The sequence below is a fragment of the Cydia splendana genome, chromosome Z (genome assembly GCF_910591565.1).
Source record: "Cydia splendana chromosome Z, ilCydSple1.2, whole genome shotgun sequence".
In the NCBI taxonomy this organism is placed as follows: Eukaryota; Metazoa; Arthropoda; class Insecta; order Lepidoptera; family Tortricidae; genus Cydia; species Cydia splendana.
In genome coordinates, this window is record NC_085987.1 from 29,220,185 (window position 1) to 29,248,118 (window position 27,934).

Consider the following 27,934-nt stretch of genomic DNA (forward strand, 5'->3'; position numbering starts at 1 on the left):
CAGATTCCCATTTCCACAAACTCCCAATTCTACAGATTCCCAGTCAAACAGATTTCCAGTCCTACAGATTGTCAGCACTTCAGACCATAATGTGTCTACTACAATAATAAATGTAACACAGCATTAGCACGGTTATATCTGAAAACATGTATACGATTTTCATTTTTATATATATTAATATATGGGAGACCGAGGTTTGCTCGGAAAACATAATTATAAAAACTCATAAATGTGCGTTTTCCCAGAGATAAGATAAGACCTAGCTAGATCAATTTATTGCCCCCGAAAACATCCATAATAGCAAATTTCATCGAAATCGTTAGAGCCGTTTCCGAGATCCCGAGAGAGAATAAACATATAAATAAATAAATAAACAAGAATTGCTCGTTTAACGGTATATTAAATATTATTATAATAGAACCTTTCTCTGGAAAGATAAAAATATGATATGTTTGGTCAAACCAATTTGTCAGTCGGTAACAACCAGGAAAACTATACTCATCCTTTTCTTTTGGATACTGTAGAGATGAGAAACTGTGGAATTAAGAATGTGTAGAATTGGGAACCTGTATAATTGATTATCTGTTAAATTGGGAATCTGTAGATTAGAGAATCTGTATAATTGGGAACCTGTATAATTGGTCATCTGTTAAACTGGGAATCTGTAGATTAGAGAATCTGTAGAATTGGGAACCTGTATAATTGGTTATCTGTTAAATTGGGAATCCGTATATTTGAGAATCTGTAGAATTGGGAATGTGTAGACATGGGCCTAAACCGCTTATAATACTTTGCACTTCAAAAACGAATAGCAAAGTTGCACTTTGCTATCAGTAATTCGCATGTGAGGCAAAGTAATCAAATCCAAATTTTGAGTTGTTTTCTTATGTTTGCTGGTAGAGTTGGCTTTTAAATGATGATTTTGGATGATAAATATTTAATAACATTCATTTGAATTTGATTTGGTTTGATTTTGTTTGATATTTTACATTTAATATTTGCTTCGGGTTGGTGTGGTGAAAAATTTTGTGTTTCACTCGGGGGCAAATTTTGTTTAACCCTCGTGCTTTGAAACCCTCGCAATGCTCAAGATTCCATTTTTCGAACCACTCGCTACGCTCGTGGTTCAATTTTGGGATCTTTCGCTTGTATCAATATTAGCACGAGCGGTTAAACAACAACTTTGCCCCCTTGTAAAACAAATAACTATTATCACTTTGTCATCGTGAGAATGCTGAAGAAAAAAAACCGGGCAAGTGCGAGTCGGACTCGCGCACGAAGGGTTCCGTACCATAATGCAAAAAAAAAAAACGAAAAAAACCCATCCAAGTACTGACCACTCCCGACGTTGCTTAACTTTGGTCAAAAATCACGTTTACTGTATGGGAGCCCCATTTAAATCTTTATTTTATTCTGTTTTTAGTATTTGTTGTTATAGCGGCAACAGAAATACATCATCTGTGAAAATTTCAACTGTCTAGCTATCACGGTTCGTGAGATACAGCCTGGTGACAGACGGACGGACGGACGGACGGACGGACGGACAGCGAAGTCTTAGTAATAGGGTCCCGTTTTACCCTTTGGGTACGGAACCCTAAAAACAGGTTGTCCCTAGACGTAAAAGTGCGTATATTTTTTTAGCTCTCATTTTGATTCAATGACCAGCGGGCTCAGCACGGTTCCATTTTTATCGACTATCCTATGCGCGTCCCTTTCGCACTTACATACTTGTTAGAACGTGACAGGCATGGTGACAAGGGATAAAAACGCGACCGTGCTAAGCCGCCTGATATACCTATAAATCGCAAAAAAATAGAGGCGAATTTATAAGCGAAATTTTAATCTATTATATATCAAATTAGTAAACGCGGTTTTTTATGTAAGTATGTTCCCAGACTTTCCAAAGACGCCTAGACTAGACCGATAAATAATCACTTACCTATGCATTTAATCGCTAATAACATTCGATAAAGTGGAATTCAAGTAATAAGTTTAATAACATATATAAGACTATAAGTGTAGGCATTGATATGCCATTTTTAGAAAACGTTCTGTAGCTATACGCCGCATGCGCCAAACGGAGACCCGAAGTTTGCATCTTCCGGGCGGCAATGCCAACGTAACGGACCCCGGGCGGGCGGGCTGGCGGACGGGCGCGACCCGCCGCGTATCGATCCAGCCACCCCAAGCGTCCCGCGCCGTCTCCGTGCCGGCAAAAACATTTGCACTGCTGTTCTACATTTTATCTAGTAAATAGCCTAGTTATGTGAATTGCTTGAGAATACTGTGCAATCGTACATCATCAATTCAACATGGTGAGTAACAAGTGATGAACTTCGTAAAATGATGTTAAGTGACATCCAATATTGGACTGCCTATACGGGGTGACTTACAATATACATCTAAACACTTGTTTTATTCCAGGGTTGTTAAAAATAACATTCATCAAATAAAATTAGGAATATTAACACTTAAAAAAAGTCCTTAGACTGACATGTCATAATAGACGGTACCTAAGGGTGTTGTTATTTGTATGTGCGAATGTGTATTTGTACATACACGCAAGTTAATGTTTCCCTCTATCTTCAGAACGGGTTGGTCTAACTGAAGATATGTTTTACGTGATAGCACCATTGCTATAAGGCCCTTGCCTTAAGACATATGTTTTAACTCGCTAGATGGCGCTAAGAAAAGTTAATGATTTTATTATATTATCAACTATTAAAAACATCAAGAGATATTAAATTTCAAAATCAATATACACGATAATTTTTAGTCGGTGATCAGGAGTAGAAAAATATTAATATCTAGCCCAAATTAAACTTATTAGGCTAGGTCTCACGCAATCATCTCATTGTTTAATTAATTAGAAGTTAAACATAATTTAAACTAATAACCACTAAATACATGGTTATCCTACATGAAGTACCTAACTACGATACGACAAGTGCCATCGATATGGCGGGAAATTTGACGGAGCTATGACTTTGTTTATGCATATGTCGTTAGAAGCCCGAAGGGCAAACTGCCCAGAAATAGGAGCCCCGCGTAGCGGGGCTCCGTCGACTCAGGGAACGAGTCAACGATTTTCACGTTTCACGATATGCCTAGGAATTTCACGATATGCCTGATCTTACGATCGGCCGCCGACACATATATTATGACAATGACTATACTCATAAATTATCAAATGCCATTCAGTTTGTAAAGAGGCTAAACTCATAGATACCGATTAGTAGAGTGACAAGGATTTTAGGATAAAATTGATCTCAAAATTAAAATGATGATAAAAAAACAACGTGATCTATACTACATCAATTACTGAGTTAGGAAAAAATGTTCCTGGCCACCGATTAAAAATCATCGTGTAGGTATATAGAGTCTGGCTAGCCAAATTTTGTTGACAGATATTTCCTTGTTGTATCACCAATTTTCTATGATTAAAAAAAAGTTAAGTCTGTTGTCAATTTATGTCATTCATTCAAATTGTTCGCGGTTTATAACGTGTTTATTTTAAATAATATTAATAATGACTATACCGAGTGAGGTCCGCAAATTATTATTTAAGCTCATAAATAATTACGACAATGTGCGAAGTCGAAATGAAGCGTGGTATAATGAAAAACTGCAATGTTTACAAGTCGTAAACAATTTAGTAGGTTGGTGCTCTATATATATTTTGATACTTTAAGTACTAGTTCTCTAACATTTGCCTATAACTTTGATTAAGTAGGTGAATTTATTAACGCATTCACTGCCAGGGGGCGTGGCCTAGGAACAAACTTGTATGGCGGTGGACGCACATGTGCGTTGGGGGCAGTGAATGTGTAAAGAAACGGATAAACTAGAAGTTCTGGAAAATATCAATAAAATCAAAACATTGGAACGTAAACATGTGTGTTTGTCGTTGACTGTACTTTACGTAGTGGTAGAAATTATGTGCGCTGACTTTGAGTGCACGTCAACGTATGTTTAATTTATTTCCTTAGGTACCTTACGTGTGCACAGAAAATCAAAAATATTTTCTAGTATCAAAACCATAATTCTTATTACACAAAGTGTGACCAGCCCAAGATTTTTTGAATTTCCCGCCAAAACTTTGTGTAATATTTCAGTAGCTAGACTCTTCCTCCTCTCCATTCATTATATTAATCTATTTGTTCAGTTTCGACTTAGGGCACAGAATAAATAATAGTACTAGGTACAGAAGACTCACTCTCTAACAAAAAGCGTCTGTTACGATCAGGGCAGATATGGCGACAGCGCCACACGCGGATTATGGCTAGCCACCAAAATTGGTGTGGAACGGATGTATTTTTAGCTACCTGTAGCAAAGCGACGAAATCGCGGAGTGAGCCACGCCTGCTTAGGGTGCGTTTCGACCAGAGATTTGCGAGGATGCGTTGCGAGGGATGTGAGAACCAATCGAATCTCTGCACGCTGAGCGAGGAAAACAAATGAAATTATTCTATTGGTTCTTAACAAACACATCCCTCGATGATATATACTCGTATCGTATGTCTATATTTTTTGTTTTGTTGGTGTAAAGCGAATCGAATTTATCAGGACACGAGCTCTATGACAACATCAGGGCTCCTCGAGTGGGAGTTCTCGTTGCCGTCGGACCAGATAATATCGCACGGGTGGTACCACGGCGCGCTGAGCCGAGCGGCGGCCGAGAGCCTGCTGCAGCAGGACCGCGAGTTCCTGGTGCGCGACTCCTCGTCGCAGCCCGACAACTACGTGCTCAGCTGCCGCTCCAACGGTCAGCATTTACACTTCGTCATCCAACGGGTATGATCATCACCATCTTCGCTTTTTATGGATTAACACCTGGGGGTCTAGCCAAGATGTCGCTATGCTAACTAAACGCTTTCTATGCAGCAGTTATAGACATATCACTTTTACATTTTAGTGTGATAGAGACAGATAGCGTTTAGTTGTCGAAGCGCAAACGATTGGCAATTTTAGCTAGGCACCCCGAGCAATTAAATAATGTAAGGGTTTTTTTTACAGATTGTTGTACACCCAGAAACTGTGTACGAGAGATACCAATACCAATTTGAAGACGAAGCATATGATACCGTTGCTGATTTGATTACGTCTTACGTGGGTTCTGGAAAGCCTATATCTGCAGCGTCAGGCGCGAGGATACAGTACCCGGCTAACAGAATTGTACCTTTGACTAACTATATACCTAATGATGACGCCAACTCAGTTGTGTCCCCTGTGGGTGACGGATCCGGCTATGGAAACCCGTACAGCCTATACAGCCATTTCGCTTCCAAACCTGGTATGCAATTACGTGCACCTTTCAAAAAGCAACGTTCCCATTCGCTGACGCCTATTGACATGAGTCAGCATGCGAATCAAGCGAAGAGCGCCAGTGCAGATGGGGTAATTCAAAGTCAAACAATGAAACATGTCAAAAATTTCCCGAGTGAATCCAATTCCTGTTCAGGCACCTGGGATGTGAATCTCCCTATCAGCCCTCCAGCCAAACCGGCTAGATACGATGGTCCCAAATCGGACGATAGACGATTGGAATTACAAAGACTGTACCACGTGTCAGGATCAGACTCGGGAAATGGCTCCGGGGACTCGACTCAAAGCTCAGCCCATAGCGATCCGAACAAGTCGAGGATGGACTCGGATTACAATGTAGTAACTCCAACAATAAAACAGCAGTTCGACTACGAGCTGACGGAAGCACGGCTGTTGCAATCCGAGAATTTAGACTATACCGTGGATTCCCGAATTAACCTTGAGAATTTCCAGTCACAAATAATATTATCAGGGCTCTCAAAACCGCTGGAATCTGAGACTTTGCACACAATCAAGCTCTTATTACGAACGTCAGGGCCTCGCATACTGGCGAATCATATGACAAAAGTGGACCTACACTTTTTGCTCGATGATGCGATACAGATCGAGGGTCTAGAGAAAACGGCATCTGGCTTAGAATTATGTTTTCTACCTCAAGGAAGATCATTGCGTTTGGATGTTATTGAAAGGTAACTATTTTTACTTCATTGGCATGACAGTTATTTAGCCGCTAAATACGCTGAATTTTAGCGTATTACTACCGACTTTATAATTCTTGTGTGACAAACTGACTTTTTTCGCAGAATTGAAACCTTTCGGCTTCTGATAGCAGTGACGATATTGACTTGCCAAACGGACAGGCAAAGAGCCGATACTATCAACGATTGGATACTTCTCGCCGTCGAAACAAAAACTGCACTCGGGAATCTTTACGGATTTTCGGCCATAATGTTCGGACTGTGTATGCCGCAGGTACAATATTTCCTTAGAGCGTAACGTAAAATTAATAATTGTAGATATCGAATATTTTTGAGTTGTACCTAATTAAAACGATAGAAATATGAAATACCTATTGCCAATAGGGAATGTTACGCAAAACTCTGCGTAGGGGGCACCATTAGCACAAACAGTAAACAAACCTCATTTAGTGCATCAATTGCATATTTAATTAGCAACAAATTATCTGTGAAAACTAGTCTCAAAGCTATTTAAGGCATATTATAATATAAGTTAGGTACTCTATGGTTTGCGGTTTGTGCTAGTGCTGCACTCTGGCGGCAGAACATTGCAGTAGGTAATACTAATTACTTATGGGTGTTTATAAAATCTGAAACAATACCGAAAAAATATATGAATTTTAGGTGGAGTGCTTAGAAAACGCATGGAATATTTTACGGCGTGTTTACACAGACAATGCCTTCATGTTCGAAGCAAAGCTGCGTCCTTGTTTTAAAAGTATGAACGAGGGCACAAACCCTCTGCCACCGAACACGACCACTCCGCACATTCTGCCGGCGGTGCTATGTTTTCATTTATTCGGTAAGAATAACATTAGAATCAATATCAATATTCAACCCGTGCTTATGCTTGAAGCGAAGACTTACACAGCTTTGCTTACAGATGGTGAGGGAGGCGGCCTGATGCAACCAGACGAGTCATTTCCGACGAGTCTTATGAACATCCTCGCTTTCGACTTCAACGCGACTGCAGCGCACCTAGAGTCCGCGCGCTACTTTCCGGACCAAGTGGACATGTTCAAGAGGAACGCTAGGACCGTGGTGCAGGAGATGTCTTCCCTGGGGCCCACCTTGGATCCCACCCTACTAGAATTGTTCAAAACTGAATTCCACATTAATTTTCTTTGGGGCGAACGCGGGGCATTAACTACTCCTAACCAGAGGTTTGCGCGGTTAACAGATATATTAACGGCGATGGCTAATAAACTAGCTAACCAGCCGCCAGAGTTTGAAGGGGATGTATAAGCAGCGACAGAGTGTAGACACATTTTGTGTGATCAGTGATCAAAGGAACATTAATACTCTATACCATATCATCTCATTATTTTAGGTACATAAACATATACAATATACATATGTATTTGCATTTAGTTAGTTCTACATATTACAACCCCTTGTTTAAAAAACCAAAACAACAACTATGTAGTTGCATAATGTATATTTATGTAGTTCAAAAAAGTTAGATATTAGGTATCTCCATGTAAGTATTAAGGGCTAGGTTACACAGGCAGCCACCCGAAATTGTATGACCTGGTGTTTCGTCCTAAATTCTAATTTAAAAAAATAATGTGATAGCAAAAGGAATTATTTATACGAGGAAAAACAAAATAATAACTTTGAGGCAAATTACCTGTGTAGGTACAGTCACCACTGTCACCAGCAATAATATGTTACACAACGAAGGCCGCAAAAATATCTGACACGGTCTTATTCGTAATAGTACAATAAGAGCGCGTCACATATTTTTGCGGCCTTCATTGTGTAACATATTATTGGTGGTGACTGTACAAATAAAAGTTATCATTATCAATTTATCACCCTAAAGTGTCATTCTATAGAACTTGCTAACTATGTAAACAAACCGTCATATTGAAACTGTCACTGAATGATGATTTCAGTATGGCGGTTTGTTTACATACTAAGCAAGTTCCATAGAATGACACTTTAAATATACTTAGGTATCCGAACTTCGCTGTCCGCCAGTCTTGTCTGTCAGATTTACCTGCTCAGAAGGAACTGTGTATCTGTGTATTGTGTAGCATAAACACTCCTTGCGAGAGAGAGAAGAACCCGACAACATTTCGATATACATACATATATGGTTACCTAGCTCGGTTGAACTGACCTGTGTATCATGAGCGTGGAATATATATGTACCTATCTATATACCTACGTGTAAGTATTTGTTATATTTATAAAATGCGTCTTCAAATAAAATTAAATACATCTTTAACATTTTTGTTTATATATACCTCAAGCCAAATTTATTGTAGAGAAAACGTTCAGTAGGGTTAAGATGGCCGGCTCTTTATCATTTGTCACCATGCCTGTCACGTTCTAACAAGTATGTAAGAGCGAAAGTGACGCATGTCATGACAGGTGATAAAAACGCGACCATGATAACGCTGCAGATTAAGAATGCACGTTGTAATTATACTGTTTTACTGAAAACGTTTCTAAATATAATGGATGAACCGCAAATGCTGTTAGGAGCTCCTCAATTTGTACTTATATAGTTTAATTGTGCAATAAATAAGATTCTACAATAAATTACTGAACATACAATCAGCAGCAGGCGTTGTTAGCGGGCGAGGTGTTCAAAATTACCTTGACACGCTCTTATTCCCTTAACAATAAAGTAGCGTCAAGATCATTTTTAACACCTCACCCGCTTAGCAACTTCTGCCGCTGCCGCTTTATAAAATTATTAATTAAATACGTTAAGCCAGTCCGTAGGTTACTATATTAAATAACTTCTTACCAACCGTCTTCTCTCCCCTTAGTAGTCATTGTGGGCATATTAAATAGTTTGAATTACATACTCTGTTTGTGTAAATTAATATTTTATTTAAAATGGAAAACCATGCAAAAAATATTATAAATAACGCTATTATAACAATAGTCTAAGTTAGTTTACGGAATATGATATTTCATAGAACATAAAATAAAATCTTTTTTGTCACTATACTTCGTTTTTTTAGCATTAGAAATTAGGTAAACAATCTTGATGTATCTTTTAATAGAAAAACACATTTTAAAAATAACTTACGGCTAATATGTAACAATTATGAATCTAATACGATCATTTATATTCTTCTTTCATAAGTAATAGTTATTGATTTTTAAAAAGCGTTTTTCAATTAAAAGACATGTCTTGATCGCTTACCTTCTTTCAAGTTCTTTCTAATGCTAAAAAAAACGAACTGTAGGTACAATGCATATAAATTCACTTTGATGAATTTTCATTTACTTTTGCGTTGATTATTATACAAACTTGACTAAGTATACCAATACGTAATAGTTATTTATTTTACAAGAAGCAAAGTTGTAATTTAACCTCTCGTGCAAATATTGATACCCGAGCAAGCGAATGTTTCTAAAATTGAACTACGACCGTAGCTAATTAAGCAAACAAGTAGGTTAAAAAAACTTTGCCACCGAGTGAAACAAAATTTTTCACCACACCAACACGAGGAATATACTACATTTAAACATTACAAATCAAATCCAAATGAACGCTATTAAATATTTATAATTCAGAAACATAACTTAAAAGTCAATTCTACCAACCAACGTGAGAAAACAACTCAAAATTAGCATCTAATTACTTTGCCGCTTTCGTAGATAAAGTCCACGACTTTCACATCACTTTATGAAGAAAAAAGAGAGCCTTTGCGAGCTGGTATGGTGAAAGTCTTTACTCAAATGTCTGCCAATAACATAATATTAAATAAGTACATACCATATCTTTCTGACTACGGAATCCGTCCCATTACAATAAGACTTTATTCAATTCCATGTACAGTCGCCATCAGATATAAATATCGGAGCGGGCAAGGTGTTCACAATATCTGAACACGCAGTCTAACGCCTTGATGACAATAGAGGCGTGTTCAGATATTTGTGAGAGCCTTGACCGCTCCGATATATCTGATGGCGACTGTACAAAAAAACACTGTTACTCTAATAGTAAAAAAATCATACTCCAATAAAGTATGAATTAAATGAAGACTGACAGTTAACATATTATTATGTGTATGTCTTTCCCATCACGGAACAATGGTGTTCCGGACCTTTGGGAGGCGTGCGCGGAGCCGAAGCCAACACGTAGAGGCCCTTTTGACACTTTAATGAAATGTAAGGGGTACACCGAGCGGAGGCTGCCCTTGCCCGTGTCATGGGACGCACGCAGAGGCAGCACCCGCCAGGGTGTAAGGACTATTGAGAGTTGATGGAATCTAAAATGAACTAGGTTATTGGGTGAAAGCGATGGACTAAGAACTGAGCTATGGGGTAAAAAACCGGACGCCTGCCTAATAAAACGGTATGCAATTTTATTTCCGGCAGACGGTGACTTATTATGTATTATTATGGTATTTTATGGTATTTTATGGTATACTCGTATATACAAACGGCAGCCGCTGTCCGAGTTTTTTATTGCCTTAAGATACTATTAAACCCTTATTCTCAGTCTAAAACACGTCCACTTACAACTATATCATAATAAAAAAGTAGATTTCGTGTTTTATATTTCCGAGTGTAGTACCCAACCAAACCGTTACAACCTAGTGTGACTAAGAACTATTTGGTCAAAATAAAATGTATAACTATAAAGGCTCAGATAGTCGGTGCGATATCTCGCATGCCAGTGTAGTTATATCGCCGACTATTGATTGAGATAGAACCAATTCAACCAATCGACTGAATATTTATTGCTGGTAATATTTAAACTAGTATGTGAGGTTATGCATAGTCTAAATGAGCCTTAATGAAATGACGAGACCGTTGAAATTATGGCAACGTTCACTCGACATAACTTAGCTCCCGTTATTCTACTAGTGATATTTTTATATTTACCAAACAGTAAAGGCAAAGAAGAAAGCGCAACTGTTCGTCATCAGAACTTAAGTGACTTCGCAAATAGCGCAACGGTTGCCTGCGTCTTGTCGCCATTAAACCGACGGAGTTCCACGATAGCCTGCAACAAAGCAAACACAGTTTGAAACGTTATTACATATTTTTATACCTAAAACATTTTCTAGGAAAAACGAGGGATTGGTCAACAAAATGACAAGACATAATATATGTACGAAAGGTCAATTATATTATCAATAATATTTAAAATATAGTTTAGCAAGAGTCGCTTGTCTATGAAGCACCTACTGTATTTTTATATCCTCAAATAAAGGTTTGACAGACTATATGTGATTTCCATAAAGGCTCAATTCAAAATATTTAGAGACAAAGGGTGGATGAAAGCAACAAACTAGCTAAGTACCTGCTCTCTCGTGAATCCCAAGGCTACGATTTCCTCCACCTCCGTTTCGCCGAAAGAGTCCGTAGATAAGATCGTCAAGCTGGGGTCACCTATAACTAAACACATTATACTCTCAATACGAACAAGCATGCAAACAATTACCTACACTACTGCTCATATCATAAGTACCTATATTCATTAAACCCAGAACCTGGCTGGAGGTCTGGTCGCGCAACTCGTTTTACATATTGAAAGAGAATCAATGTACAGTAAAGGGCCATAAAGTTTTCACATCGGAATTTCGGCTTCGTAGAGCGTTGTCTCTTTCATTCTCGTTGCCTCCAATATTCTCTTTCTAAATACCGATGTGCAAACTTTATGGCCCTTTACTGTATATGTCTACCGTTTAACTGAGGTGGTTGGTAGGAGGTTATTGTGGACAGTTACGGACGGTTCAAGTCTCGGCTGAATGAATCTGATTATATTTATTCGGTATTTTTTACACGTTACACTCAAAGGCCAATGCCGTAAAAAAAATCGTGTGATTCACTAGACTATATTTGCAAAAGGTTCTGGTCGGAGTATGCATAATATACCTATCGAGCCAACTTTACGATAGATATAACTTATTATAATAATTAAACATTGGAAAAAAAACAAACGTATGTAGTTTGTACGGTTTACAACAACTATATGTTAACATAGTGCTTTGTAAAATAGCATACGTACTTACTTAAATTTTTACCTACCTATTAGGCAGTTAAAAATGTATTCGGATGAATCAACTTTTTCTTATCACTCGTTGTCATGGTTACGGTCGCCTGGGTCACCTTTCCGCAATCATCTACCAAACACGCACATCTACCAAACTGTGCTACTATAGTCGCGTGGCTGACGGGACAGAATTACAACATTAAATTTCTTGAAGAAATTGAAAACAACATACCGATTCTCTGGCTCGAGCTCTGCGCGGACGTGGAGCCGGCCGCCTGGGCGCCGGCAGACCTCGCTCCTGGACTGCTTCCTGCTGTTCAACAAACCATTCCCACACTCAATAGTTGATTCATCATACACACCACCACTCTATCTACTTCCACTTTATGTGATACAAATAAACAGAAACATTTAAATCTAAGTTATAAACAGTAATCTACATATATTTTATTTAGTAGTATGCGTAGTCTAATCAATAATATGTCTTTTTCTACAACATTACCTAGTACTACAAACAGATCTAGATTGTACAAGATTACCTGTCAAAATCGGAATGATGTTGACGCCAAGCGTCATTGGAAGTATTGAATTCAGTATTAATATGTGATTGCATAAATTATATCCTTTTGTAACGGTGTAGGTGCATAGTTTAACCCTTTTCCAGGCATAGCGCACCTAGGGACTAGGGAATTCCCGGGAATTTTATAGTATCAAAAGAACCGGTACTGAAGACCCGGTACCGGTACTTCCCGGTTCTCATCCTATGGCTATTTATTCCCATTTCAATAGTAGTAATGTTTTAATACTTTTACTCGGAACATTAAATAACATTTAATAATGGTGCTATTTCATAATAGCACCCCACCAGGACCCAAATAACCCGACAAACTAACCTGGTAAAGTAGGCATTTCAATATTTCCAATCGATATTACGGATAATGGTAAATTGTAAAATTTCACCAAATTTATCTATTTCAATTTTATCTGAAACATTGCTCAGTACTTTTATGCCGGTTAAATAGACGGACTATGTTATTTATTACTTTTATTAGCAATCTATCCGTTCTCGGGTCGAAATTTTAATTTCTGTATGCCGTGCCGTCATAGTGCTGAGTGCATCGACTACGCTACGGCCGTGTGGCTCGGCCCAGGTGGAGGCAGTGTACCGGTTAATTTAGTAAAATAGGTTGGAACGCCAATTAAAATGTTTTTTTTTATATAAAATAAGTCATTTATTAATAGTTATGCAATTATTTATATGAAAATAAGTCTATCATGAAGATTGTACGCTAACACAAACAATTTCTTAAAAATAATCATATAATGCCTTGAGAACCGGGAAAAATCGGGAATCCCGGTTCCGGCCATGCCCAGAACCGGGAAATGAAATTCTTGGTACCGGGACCGGTACTGCATGCCCTACTAGGGACCACATACTCGCCAATAGAATTTCAATCTTAGGAGTCCGATTAAAGGTTCATATTCGATTGGTCTTTCGGGAAAAGCTACTTATCATTAAATGAATCATCAAAGCTGCATACATTCTTAATATATTTGCATTTTTTGGAAAAACCTTGTAGTTTGGTGCAGCCTGGAAAAGGGTTAAGATTATAAATTATAATCATCGTCTTCCTCGCGTATATCTCGGCTTTTTGCCACGGCTCATGGGAGCCTGGGGTCTGCTTGACAACTAATCCCACGAATTAGGGTAGGCACTAGTTTTTACGAAAGGGACTGCCATCTGACCTTCCAACCCAGAGGGTAAACTAGGCCTTGTTGGGATTAGTCCGGTTTCCTCACGATGTTTTCCTTCACCCAAAAGAAACTGGTAAATATCAAAGGATATTTCGTACATAAGTTCCGAAAAACTCATTGGTACGAACCGCAGTTTGAACCCGCGACCTCCGGATTGAAAATCGCGCGCTCTTACCGCTAGACCACCAGCGCTCCTATCTAGTTTAAGATAATAATCAATCTAGATATATGTATTATAGTCATTCTAGATCTGTGGTACTACCTGTGGGACTAGATGTAACTAGCTATGCCAAGTATACCATTTTGACTCTCATTTTCAAACTTTTATCTAGAAATACTGGCGACATATAAAAATATTAAAGTGATGAACAAATAATATTATATTATAATTAACACATACCGCCCGTGACAACAGAACATTATTTTTTTCATTTTGCGAAAGCACACTTCACAAATAACTTTTTTTTAAATTAATCTATATTAATAAAACCGATTGGGGGGGGTTACGGAAGGAGCCAATGAAATTATGCTCAGACGAAACAGTGTAAAAAAATAACACTTTTGAATCGACAACATATATCCGCATAATTCGTATTGTCGCGTATTTTGCATTTAAAAGTGAAAATCTTCGACAATCAATGCCATATCAATGCCAAACAAAAGGTCGGCCATGTTGGTTGACATTGACAAGTGCGTTCGGAAACTGAATTACCTTTGCATCCGGCATGCGTGTGGCATGCGGCAAGGTGTTTGGTTTGAGCGTGTAGTAAGCCTAATAAAAAAAAACGACTACAGTCACTGCTGTGTGATGACAGATCAGATGACATAGGATTGAAGTGAGCATTTACGGGTTACTGTGTGCTTTATTTGAACGTTAAATTTTCAGTACAGGACAAAGGTTTAAATGTTTGTGACAACAAACGATGAGCACGCGTAAAACAAATATGCCGAAAATCGTGAGTATTTTCAACGTATGTACATAATTATTTCAATCTTTCATTAATGTTTTGTTGTTGACACATAATTTTGTTACTTCAAGTATTCAAGTAGTTTATTTGCTTTCATGTAAAAGGTCCATTACTTTGTAAAACCTTGCCACAAACGCGGCAAAACAGTGCAGCGAAGGGTGGTTCGTAAAGATTTATTTACTGTATGTAACTTTTGTCACGGCAAAATATTTGCCAGGTAAGTACACAAAGTACATGCAAATATAAAATGCAGCAGATGTTATAATGTGATAATATAAATCTCGGTAAATGCTTTTTCTAAGATCTATAATTATTTTTCCGAATAAATCAAAATTGAAGTTTAATGTACTGTGTCCACACATATGTATATCCATGATTATTATTTTATGTAGCTATAAAATTATAAACCAGATTTTGCCCTGTGCGCGGGGCCCGAGGGCCCCGCGGTGCGCGTGTTGTTTGTTGTTGGTACTGTTGTTTGTGCTGTTGTTTTTGGTAATGTTGTTGGTGCTGTTGTTGGTGTTGTTGTTGCTGCAGTTTTGTGTGCTGTAGTTTTGTTTTCCAAAGAGAAAAATAAATGAAGTTGTACTTTTGCAAGAAAGAAAAGGTCCGCATGAGAGCACTTCATTCCCGCAGCTCGGCCTTCAGCCTCGCGTGCTTGGGGACTCGTAAGGGACGCTCCGGGCCTTCGGCCCTACGCGGAGCTCGGCCTTCGGCCTTCGTGGGCCAAAAAAAAGGCTGCCATTTTGAAAATTTTTAAATGCTATTTGCTTTGTCTCGAGGCCATCTATGACATTTGGTCGAGCACCCCCCACCTATCTCGCACCGTTTAAAAGTTGCCATACAAAATAAAAGTGACCAGTTTTCCCACAATTGTACCATTTTTCCAAAAAAATTTTTTCGTAGGAATCTAGGGGACCCCGAGATTCCGTGACCAAAATTTCAGCGCGCTAGGACAAACTTGAAAAAATAAAAAAAAAGTCGGCCATGAAAAAAAAAATGGTGGCTTCAAAAACTACCAGGGTCTCTCTATGACATTTGGTCGAGCACCCCCCACCTAGGTCTGACCGTTTGGCCGGGCCGTCGTACATTTTTCTGACCGGAAGCGGTAGACCAAAAGTCGGAATTTTCTGGTGGTCACCAAGCAACCCTCTATACGACGGTACCAAAGTCAAATACCCCACGAACCTCCTTCTAATCCTAATTAATCAGTCGTGTTGCAGCTTTATATAATACTAGACAGGCCCACAGCTCCGCTCGCGTAAATGAAATAAAGAGTTTGTCTTATGTTTAGTTAAATACCGATATTATTATGTATTGAACCCTGCCAGGTTTATAACTGTGATAGGGACTTCTTATTTGTTACCGATATTTGGATAACTTAATTCGCAAATTTCTCAAAAAATTATGTGATTTGATAAAAGGCACGATTGTATTTTTTCGTCTACGTAGGTATTTATTTAATTTACCCGAGCGAAGCCGGCTTCTCATCTAGTGTCATTATAATGATGTAAATTGTGCATATTTTATTCTCTAGAACATAAAAGGCGCCATAACTTATTATTCTTATTACTACTCGTAATAAGTTATGGCTACAAATATAATGACCACCAAAAAATACTTTGGTACCCTAAATAAAAAAATCATGTTTACCAAAAAAAATTACTGAACACCAAAAAAATAAGGCCTAAAAATACAAAAGTACCACCACTTTAATTACGACTGCACTTCAAATTGTATTCAAATACCAAATATATTGAATGATCACCAAAAATCATTAATGATCACCAAATCTTGAAGACCAAATTAATGCGATATTTTCACCTAAATAAACCACTATGATTACCAAAAAATGTATACATATTACCAAATAAAGTAAACTGATGCCAAAATTACTAGCCCCTCCCGCTCAACCCCCCGTAGCCCGCACCGCATACCTACCTAACCTAATCTACTTTTCTAGTAGCATTTCGATATCAGGGGCGTATTTACCCTAGGGCCATCCGGGCCATGGCCCGGGGCGCCAACCCCCAGGGGCGGCATATAGGGGCGGCATCGGATCGCATTTTGCTTTTCTTCCTTGACTTCTGGGGCGGCGAAACGTATTGGCCCGGGGCGCCAAATTTCAAAATACGCCCCTGTCGATATGCTACTAGAAAAGTAAGTTAAACTGCTATCAGTTAAGTGGGTTAGGTTAGGTTAGCACTGCGACCCTTACAGAAACGAAATGGTACTAGAAAAGTAGGTTAGGTTAAGTTTCAACTGCTACCCATACAGATACGAAACGCTACTAGAAAAGTGGGTTAGGTTAGGTTTGAACTGCGACCCTTACAGAAAAGAAATTGCTACTAGAAAAGTGGGTTAGGTTAGGTTTGAACTGCGACCCATACAGAAACGAAATGCTACTAGAAAAGTGGGTTAGGTTAGGTTTGAACTGCGACCCTTGCAGAAAAGAAATGCTACTAGAAAAGTGGGTTAGGTTAGGCTTGAACTGCGACCCTTACAGAAACAAAATGCTACTAGAAAAGTGGGTTAGGTTAGGTTAGAACTGCGACTGTTACAGAAATAAAATGCTACTAGAAAAAGGTGACGAAGTGGATTAATTAATTTAATAGGATAACGATATATTAAATGATTGCACATTTTTAATTAAAATGTGGTTACAATTTTGGTGGTCATTTACTATTTTTGGGTTTACAATGATTATTTTGGTGTCATTTTCTTTAACAGGATAGCAAGATGTAAAAATTTGGTTATCATTTCACATTAAAATGGGGATTGAAATTTGGTAATCATTGACTATTTTTGGGTTAATAATGATTATTTTGGTGTCATTTCCTTTAAAAGGATAGTAAAATGTAATAAAATTGGTAATCAGTTCACATTAAAATGGTGTTATAATTTTGGTGATCATTCATGATTTTAGGGTGGTAAAATAGATTTTTTTGGTATTAAATTTTATTAAATCTGGTGATCAGTTAAATAGCAGCCATAAGTTATTAGTTAAGGCAACTATATACTAATAAGAAATATAGGGCGTCTAAAGCTGTGTTCGTGCCCACATCAATTATATTAAGTCTAAACCTAACACAAATTAGACTGTGCCTTATGACTGATCAGAGTGAGCTGAACAAGGACGAACAATTGAGTGAAATAAGAGGGATGATTGATAAGTAGGTAACCGTTTTCGAAAATTGTTTGTCACTGGTCAAAAATGTGTAATATACAGGATGGCCAAAAAATAAGTGCATTCCCATTGCCAGGAAGGTTTTAGGATTACACTGAACAACTTTTACTATGGGACCAACCCCGAAATCGCGAAATTTTACTGTTTCATACATTTTGCTTGGTCCATTTTCAAATTATTTTTTGGCCAACCTGTATATACCACATTTTTAAGACATTTTTCCTTCGAGCAACAACGGGAAGGGAGACGGCATTCGTACTATTTCCCCTCTGCCGAAGCATAGGTACAACTGTACCTATAGCGATGCGTTTAGTGACTCATCCATACATAAAAAGAGATCGAGGTTTGCGAGATTTGTCTTTGACGTGAGACATTTTCTATGTATTTGTGTCGTCATTACAGATTGGATTTTGTATGTAGAGAGTGAAAAGTGCGACTGTGTGCACGTTTCCCCCCGTAAAAAATGGCAGAATGATTTGTACGGTAAGGTATCGCTTGGGCTTCTCCCTTCCGACATGTTAGAAGCCAGTGTTGTTTTTCAGGACTTTCAGAAAGCTTATTTTTTTGGGCGGCTTGCTGAAACTGAAATACTGTTGGAAAATACCTCTATATGTATAAAGCTAAAAGATGATTAATTAGAAAAGTAAATAAATATATTTCCAAAAAAACCCTTTTTATTTTTCTCTTAAAACGGGTATTTTATCAAACAGCCCTCGTACACTGCCTACAGTTGATATTTAGAAATGCATAGTTCTCGTCTTACTAAACTGGTTTAAGAATCCTGGTTAGCCTACTTAGTCGTGTCCTGTTGATGGCATTAGGAGCCAAACACTTAATTTAGTCGGCATATCCATCAGAATATTACGTATACCTCTAAAAATATCGATACGGAAAGTGCCAAACATATATATGCAGATTACAGGACCTTATTGCCCACCCATATAATATACAGGGTGTTTGGTCCATCGTTTGCCAAATTAAAATGGCGGATAAGTGGGGTAGTTTTCTATCTTTTCACGCCTTTTAAAAATTTTTTGGGCCTACGAGTATTTTTTTTTTGCTTTTTTTGTTGTTTTTGAAAAATCTTCAGGGCCGACTCGTTTAAACTTAAATAAAAAACAAGTAAGTGGTAGAGAGATGCAACGTTTATTGCGTCGTGATGTCTAACGTTAAACGGTTTTATCAAAGTCAAAATTACTGACATTTAACCTCTAGTTTTTTTTTAATTAACCCTCAAATGTTTTACAAGTTGTCAAAATTTACACCAAAGTCAACTATGATTTTCAATTAAAAAAAAAAAACAAAAAGAGACCTCGTTCTTGAAATTACTTTACGAAATTCTGTGTTCTGTCCTCTTTCTAATGATGTACAATAATCCCAAAAAACCTTTCATGAACTTCATTTTTTCCGATGTTTTGTAACGGACGCAACAGGCAAAAATTATCGATGACTAAACATTGACGCTGTAATCTCCTTTGAAATCCCCTTTGGCTATCCACACGCGGGTTTTTTTTCAGCGATGAGGTTTGTTGGTTGTGAAGGTTTAAAACTTATCTTTCGTAAATTTAGTTGAAGGTGCTATCTCCCTCTTACATAGCACAAAAGCTGTTAGGTTCCGACATCGCGTCGCGTCCATAGTTAATTCGTGTTTGGTTTTGTCTATCAAATTGTAATTAAATGTGAACGCGCCTTATTAGTGGGAGACCGTTTTAAAAAAATAAAACTTAGGCGCGAAGCGCGGGAAATGTGACCGATGTCGGGACTTAAAAAGCCACAAAAAAAAACAGAGGGCAGACAACTGAATTGTCTTTTGTTAGTGCTTTTATTAATCTCTGTTTTGTTGAGTTTTGATAATTTGAAAATGGCTACTTTTTCGAATCAAGAATACGCGGACATGTTAATGGCGTACGGTAAAGCCGATGGTGTTGCACGAGCAGCGCAAAGAATCTACCAGGAACGATTCCCTAATAGACGCTTACCAACCCGCCACACGTTTCAAAACACTTACCGCCGCTTACGGGAAACTGGAGATTTGAACGTAAATGAACCAAGAGGGATTGTGGTGCGACACAATGTTGAAGTTGATAACCAGATTTTGGCACTGTTCTAGGAAGAGCCGACTAGAAGCATCAGAGATGTAGCTGCATTACTCGAAGGTTCTATCTGGAAGGTGGAGAAAGTTCTTCGCCAAAACAACAGACACGCATTTCACTACATTTCAGTACAAGGTATTGAACGTTTGAATTACTTTTGACCCATACACTTTAACATGAGACTTAGGTCATCATCATCATCATCATCAGGCTATGTAGTCCATAGCCCTCCCCTAAAGAGCGCCATAGCGCCCTGTCTTCAGCTTGCCGCATCCGTCATCCCACCTGGTTGGAGGACGTCCTACACTACGTTTGCCGAGTCGCGGTCTCCACTCAAGAACACGTTTACCCCAGCGGTTGTCGGTTCTTCGTGCGATATGGCCAGCCCACTGCCACTTCAGCTTGCTAATTCTTTGAGCTATGTCGATAACTTTGGTTATCTGTCGGATGTATTCGTTGCGAATCCTATCCTTCAGAGAAACTCCGAGCATAGCTCTCTCCATGGCTCGCTGAGCGACTTTGAACTGGCGGACCAACCCTACCGTGAGTGTCCATGTCTCGGGTCGGTAGGTCATGACGGGTAGGACGCACAGATTGAAAACGTTTGTTTTCAAGCATTGCGGTATGGATGACGAGAAGACTCGGCGTAGTTTCCCAAACGCTGCCCAGCCCAGCTGGATCCTCCGCTTGGCCTCCTTCTCGAAATTGTTTTACCTAACTTTCCCCTTAAGCGGCGGTAAGTGTTTTGAAACGTGTGGCGGGTTGGTAAGCGTCTATTAGGGAATCGTTACGTTCCTGGTAGATTCTTTGCGCTGCTCGTGCAACACCATCGGCTTTACCGTACGCCATTAACATGTCCGCTTATTCTTCATTCGAAAAAGTAGCCATTTTCAAATGATCAAAACTCAACAAAACAGAGATTAATAAAAGCACTAATAAAAGACAATTCAGTTTTCTGCCTTCTGTTTTTTTTATGGCTTTTTAAGTTCCGACATCGGTCACATTTCCCGCGTTTCGCGCCTAAGTTTTATTTTTTTAAAACGGTCTCCCGCTAATAAGGCGCGTTCACATTTAATTACAATTTGATAGACAAAACCAAACATAAATGAACTATGGACGCGACGCGACGTCGGAACCTAACAGCTTTTGTGCTATGTAAGAGGGAGATAGCACCTTCAACTAAATTTACGAAAGATAAGTTTTAAACTTTCACAACCAGCAACACTCATCGCTGAAAAAATACCCGCGTGTTATAGCCAAAGGGGATTTCAAAGGAGATTACAGCGTCAATGTTTAGTCATCGATAATTTTTGCCTGTTGCGTCCGTTACAAAACATCGGGAAAAAATGAAGTTCATGAAATGTTTTTTGGGATTATTGTACATCATTAGAAAGAGGACAGAACACAAAATATTGCAACGTAATTTCAAGAACGTGGTCTCTTTTTGTTTTTTTTTAATTGAAAATCAAAGTTGACTTTGGTGTAAATTTTTACATGTTGTAAAACATTTGAGGGTTAATAAAAAAAAACTAGAGGTTAAATGTCAGTAATTTTGACTTTGATAAAACCGTTTAACGTTAGACGTCACGACGCAATAAACGTTGCATCTCTCTACCACTTACTTTTTTTTTAATTTAAGTTTAAACGAGTCGGCCCTGAATATTTTTCAAAAACAACATAAAAAGCAAAAAAAATTACTCGTGAGCCCAAAAATTTTTTTAAAGGGCGTGAATAGATAGTAAACTATTCCACTTATCCGCCATTTTAATTTGGCAAACGATGGACCAAACACCCTGTATACTTGGTCAAGCAGATCTTGTCAGTAGAAAAAGGCGGCAAATTTGAAAAATGTAGGCGCGAAGGGATATCGTCTCACAGAAAATTTGAATTTCGCGCCTTTTTCTACTGACAAGATTTGCTTGACCATCTATAGTTGGTCAAACCAATTTGTCAGTCAGTAAGAACCAGGAAAACTATACTCATCCTTTTCTTTTGGTTTGGGTTAGACTAGTGTAAGACAAAGATATAGAAATGAGACAGTCATTTGACAAACTATATAAAGTTGGTCAAGCAAATCTTGTCAGTAGAAAAAGGCAGCAAATTTGAAACATGTAGGCGCGAAGGGATATCGTTTTTCGCGAATTTCGCGACTTTTTCTACTGACAAGATTTGCGTGACCATCTATATTAACCCTTTACCAGGCGAAGGGATATATTCCTCCCACATCTTATATCGGTTACCGTAGTCAGGTTTTAACTCCAAACCTCCTACAAAATATTTTGTCAATCCCTGAAAATAATATTTTATGATCTTAGTTCACAACACGCTTCTAAATCGCGTAATATATCTTTGGCAGCCGTTTAAATTCACTTGAACTCTAATTTCAGTAAACTACGGAGAAATTCGAACACTTTCCTTAATTTCTATGAAACAGAAGTATAGGTCGAACAATTGTTTGATATTTTATAGATTTTGAGTGTTGAAAGGTAATGTAATCGTAAACATTGCTAAATATTCATGCATTATTGTGTATGACCAGAATTAGGATGTGGGTTGACATTATCCCATGGCCTTATTAGAGTTTAACTGTGCGGGAGCTATTCTTCCCATGGCCTGGTAAATTGTCTTGTCATGTCATAAAAACTCACATAAGTAATAAAACTGTTTTTGTGTTCAACCTAGAGCGATTCAGTGATTGATATAATGTTTCGTAGTAGATTTGGAGTTAAACCTTGACTATGATAACCGATATAAGATGTGGGAGGAATATATCCCTTCGCCTGATCAAGAATATAATAAGACAAAATCGAGTATGACAGTTAATTACTTAGACAGGCGATGGGATAACCGTAACCCACATTTTTATTTCTGGTTTAAAGGAACATCTCCGACTTTCGTAAATACATTTTTTACAAGGCGTTCAATACGGTTGTAAAGCCTGACAACAGTTTATTTGACCCTCGCCATTTTGCGGATTTTCAATGGTACTAATTTATTTTACTGGCAACAAGTACTCTTTGACAACGAACGTTGGATGTCATCGAATGTCACCGATGTAAACAAACGGAAAATATCTACGAATATATTCAAATATAAACGGTTTTATTACAAAAATGCTAAAAAAAATTACCAAAGATGCGAAAAAAATTGTAGTGAATGCAGTCAAATACTTACAGCTTAAAAAAGACGAAGGATTACATAGTATTCCAATAAACAATGTTTGTAAGTTGGTTGTTGACATGACCGGTATTGACATTATATAGTGCGGTTTAATTGAACTGGTTACTTGTTTGGTTTAAACTTTAATATTTCATTTAAGGTTTATGTAGATTGACGATAAAAATCCTATAATCGAATAGGAGACTGAACGTTTTATAATCGAGGTTGGTGGTCCTGAAAGCGACACAACATCCGATGAAAATCAGACTTCGTCAGAGTCAGAAAACGAAGAATATATAAATATTGAATATTTATAATCAGATTTTGACGAATAGATAAATTGAAAGAACCGAATTCTCTGTAAGCAATGTTTTGACATTATACGAGTATCAACATTAAGCCAATGCCCACTACCCCGACTATACATGACGTACGCACATTATTGCCATACGTAAGCTGTTTCCAGCAACACTATCTCAGGGTTAAATAAACTGTTGTCAGGCTTTAACAGTATATACAGTACGTATGGAGACACGCTAGTTCTTAGGGGCCTGGTAAAGGGTTAAGGTAGCGTTTACATATTTTTGGCACTTTGTCCGTATCGATATTTTTAGATGTGACTATACCTCTTAGATGAGTTACTTATAAAGCTCTAAATTCAAAACCTTACGTTCGGGCATTTGGTCGGTTAGGAAACAAGACATTATTATTTCAAATACTTGCAGACGTGCTGTCTTTCGTAGGTATATTATCTGATCTAATCCCTAGTACATCAACAATATTTGCAATTTTTATTGGTTTATAAATTGCCATATTTAGTTGTAGTTAACAAAATTATTTGAAGCAATTTACAGTAAGTTGGTTTATCGTTTGTAAAAATATGGATTTTTTCTTATTCTCCCACCTTTAGACTTTTCAATTGCTTCTTTGACTTGTCTCTCTTCATGGTCACGCATGGATTGGTTAACTATTTCATCCTCTGAAGTGCCGGACAGGCGGGCACACTCGGGCAGATCAGATTCTGGCAAGAATGGGGTTTCAGTGCCTGTGGTTCCTATGCGTAGCACATTCCTCTCCAAGTCTATATTGCACTGTAAACATTGGATATCTTATTAGTAAAAGAAATATCAATTACTTTATTTATATACATTACTCAAAGAATCTTTAAATTAATAACAACAACTACACTCACCTGATGTCTCTTTAACATGTCTAATCCAAGTAGCATATCCATTGGCTGTTCCTCTAAAACTGAGAATGATGTCGTCAGAAAGTCTTTTTCTATTCTCATTTGCACCATGTGAATGCGGCCTATAATTCTCTGCACTCCAACACCTTTAGCAATGCCCGCCCATCTGTTCACAAAAAAACACAATAATGATTTAGTGATACCTACGCAAAATACACGCTGGACTAGACTGAAGAAGATAACCATTCAAAAAACTAAATGGCAGACAGATGATGGCCCTTTTGATTAAATGGAATTGTCAGAAATGGAATTAAGAGTTTGTTATGTTTATGTACATATAACACTTTAAACTCTCGCGTTTTGTACACATATTTAATTACACAAACGGGATTTTATTATTTTATTACATATTTAATTATATCGCGGGAGACCCGTTTGTGTAATTAAATATTTATGTAAATACTAATAAAATATTTTTCCATGGATGGGCACGAGAACATCTGAAGTGGTCTGCGAAATTATTAATAGATAAAACAACGCTTTGTCGACTTTATTCAATGCAGGCATAAACTGTCAAACAGTTAGTGGTCCCTGGCAAAACAATATAATGCTTTGGCTCACCTGGTGTCAACAAGTCGCATGATATTGCATCTTTCTGCACAGGCTGCGGACATGATAGTTGTTTGTGCACCAGAATCTATAAAAGCCTTGACGGGAAAGCTGCAACAATATGATACAATACAATTTTAAATCATCATAGTATGTCCGTCTGGTTGTCTCACAATGTATATATTCACAAAATCTTTCTACAAATTGCCCCCAGCAGAAATAAAGAATCAAAAATACAACACTCCATCAAAAAACTGAACACAGTTTTAACTAACCCTGTTGGTAAGAGTGGCTAACCCAACGAGACAAAAATAATCAGGTACCTATTTGTCAATAAAATGTTTAGGTACCTACTTAGTAGCAAATTATTAAATTTTTGTTAATATTGTAAAAATGGTATGCAAAATATTAGATTTTATCAATAAATGCCTGAATCTGGTGTGATGATGAAAAAAATAAGCTAAAAAAGCTCTGGCATGCTTTAGGATTTATATGATGGTGAGTCACTGCAAGATATACTGTAACATATATGTGCAGTGTAATATTTTAATACATTGCTATAAAACAAGGTCACTGTACCTTAATATTGCTGTTTCATTGAAAACAAGTTCTCATGCCAAAATTAAAAATAATCTTATGAATCTGACCAACCAGTGTAGTGATTAAAGCAACTTTTATATTTTATGGTTAGCCAAGTTACATTAGTATGCTATACTTGATGAAGATTACTATACAACTTTGAAAAATAAAGCTGTTAATTATTGAATACATACCTCTCTACAATCAACATGGGATCATGTCATTCATAATCATAAAGCGTAAAGGTTTTGCCTCCTAACAAATTAAATGTTAAAGTGCAAAGTAATAACAAATATTAAGTAATAAGGATTAACAAATATTAAGTGAATTTTAATGACAGTACCTAGGTATCACCACAGAATAAATAATAGTACTGCCGTACAGAAAGGGAACTTCGTACAAAACCGAAGTTTGACAGCGGTTCAGGGTCGAATCATGCTATCACTTTCTAATATATGGCACTATCCCATTCGGCTATTTAGGGTTGTCAAAATTCAAGTGATTATCTTATCTGTGGTTGTGCACGCGAAAGGAGGTCAAGTGGTGCCAACCCTAATAATTGCTCAGAGCAATGCTGAGCCGAGCGGAACCGAGTTTGGCCGAAGTCAGGAGTTTCGTACCCCTGGTATCACATACATTTTTTATGAATAACACTATTAATAATTAGTCACTACACCACCCTTGGAATCTACTTGTTGCAGAAAAGTATGCAATGCAATTAAATTTAAGTTACCAATAACTGTTACAGCTGTTCTGCATGGCAGGGCAGAATGGCAAAATTTACTACAGAGCGAGATAAATTTAAACTCAACAATAACTGTTTTAAATTCTGTGTTAGTTATAGCATATAACTGTTATTATCACATTAAGTATTACCCATTGACATGGCAGTTGATGTAAAGCATAACCACAGTTCCAAAGGTCTCTGGGTTGTATTCCATAGCCGCTTCCATATTGGCCTCTATGTTTTTTTGTCTGATTTCTTCAGCAATCATTCTCTGGGCTTCTGTGTCAAATGGATCAGAGTTCATCATTCTATAGAGAAGACACAAAACACAACTTAGTATTGCTTTAGGATTTATAATAAAGAAATATATGAAACAAAAAGCCAGTAATGCTTAAGATAGATAAAATACTTGCCTTATTCTTTGTTGTTGGCGTTCAGTTCTAGCAGACACTTGTTCACGGAGGACACCAGCAAAGGTATCTGTAAAATAGTAAACATCAAATGTAAACAGTGACTGTAACTTAGATTAGGCTAAGTTTTTTAAAAGACATTTATTAGTTTCACAGTTTATTCTGCTCCTTACCAAGATTACCACTAGTAAGTGCATCAGCTAGTCTAGGATTGTTCTGTTTGAGGAGAGCCAGTTGGTCCGGATTTGCCAAAAACATTTCTCTTATTATACGAGGGTCTTCTTCCACAGGTGGACCCCGGGCTGCCATGGATGTACTTGCCGTGCTTGCACCTGCTGGCACTTGGATATTGCTGAAGTCCAGGCTTGCCAGGCCTGTTGGTAAAGCTGTAAACCAATACAAATATAAATAACTATCTCAACACAAAAATGGTTTTGCTACATGTAATTTGACAGAATCTCTTTATTTTTAACTTGACAATTTTAATTGATTTTAAATTTGACAACAGATGCCACTGGAATTGTTTTAGAGTAATTTGTCAATATTGACATAACAGATGACAAAGCAAAATGCATGTCACTATCACACTGGGTGTGTACATAGTAGTTTATGTGAATAAAAAAGACTTTACCTTGGCTGGAGTCGGTAGCATTGAGTTCAGGCGCGTGCTGCAGCATGTGCAGCAGCACCAGCACGTCTCCGTCATGCACACCGTGCTCCTTGAGTGATTTCTTGTCGTCTAATAGAGGCTTGCCATTGAAATTCAACGTAATATCTTTAGCTGGGAATCCTGATTCTATTTCGCAAAAAGCCTTGAAATTTTCCAATTCCAAATCCTCAGACACATCTAAGACGAATATTTCGTCGTTTAGAGTAGTAACTGTAACTTTCATTGTCGAATGTGGTTGCGATGCCGACTTTACTGTGAGTCTACCTACTTTACAAAGCTTAGTTTTCAATATTTATCAATTCTTTTTTAGGAAACTATATACATATGCATTTTAAATTGTGTTAATATATATTATAAAGTTTCCTCAATATCTTTTAAACAACAAAACTATGCACCGCACGAAATAAAACTTTCTTGCTTGATAAAATAATGTAAATTCATGACGGTGGACGGTGGGTGGGAGGTATTTTTAGTGATGTGTTATATTAGCTACGTTACCGGTTTAAATAAAAAATGATTATGCTTGTTAACAATTTTAACGAATATAAGATAAGG

General features: G+C 37.6%; 3 protein-coding genes across 13 annotated transcripts in view; 2 read left to right on the forward strand and 1 right to left on the reverse strand.

Moving 5' to 3' along the window:
* LOC134804747 (protein AF-10) overlaps positions 1–27,934 on the forward strand; it is a 453,368-nt gene that overhangs the window by 388,451 nt on the left and 36,983 nt on the right. The window lies entirely within an intron of this gene.
* LOC134804406 (breast cancer anti-estrogen resistance protein 3 homolog) lies at positions 4,572–7,571 on the forward strand. 2 transcript variants are annotated; one of them, XM_063777437.1, is made up of 5 exons: positions 4,572–4,794; positions 5,017–6,014; positions 6,129–6,297; positions 6,687–6,864; positions 6,946–7,571. In XM_063777437.1, exons 1-5 carry the CDS (start codon positions 4,579–4,581, stop codon positions 7,305–7,307), a joined length of 1,923 nt encoding a protein of 640 aa, XP_063633507.1. In that variant the 5' UTR covers positions 4,572–4,578; the 3' UTR covers positions 7,308–7,571. The 2 variants fall into 2 exon arrangements, with proteins under 2 accessions (XP_063633507.1, XP_063633505.1); XM_063777435.1 differs by having other exon boundaries at positions 6,687–7,571.
* LOC134804812 (protein DDI1 homolog 2) lies at positions 10,575–27,824 on the reverse strand. Of its 4 annotated transcripts, none has more exons than XM_063778069.1 (10): positions 27,341–27,824; positions 26,883–27,095; positions 26,713–26,779; positions 26,449–26,607; positions 25,006–25,104; positions 24,388–24,550; positions 24,100–24,286; positions 12,266–12,343; positions 11,341–11,429; positions 10,575–11,040 (listed from the first exon to the last, which is right to left on the reverse strand). In XM_063778069.1, exons 1-10 carry the CDS (start codon positions 27,600–27,602, stop codon positions 10,960–10,962), a joined length of 1,398 nt encoding a protein of 465 aa, XP_063634139.1. In that variant the 5' UTR covers positions 27,603–27,824; the 3' UTR covers positions 10,575–10,959. The 4 variants fall into 4 exon arrangements, with proteins under 4 accessions (XP_063634139.1, XP_063634137.1, XP_063634138.1 ...); XM_063778067.1 differs by having other exon boundaries at positions 11,341–11,435; XM_063778068.1 differs by having other exon boundaries at positions 12,266–12,346.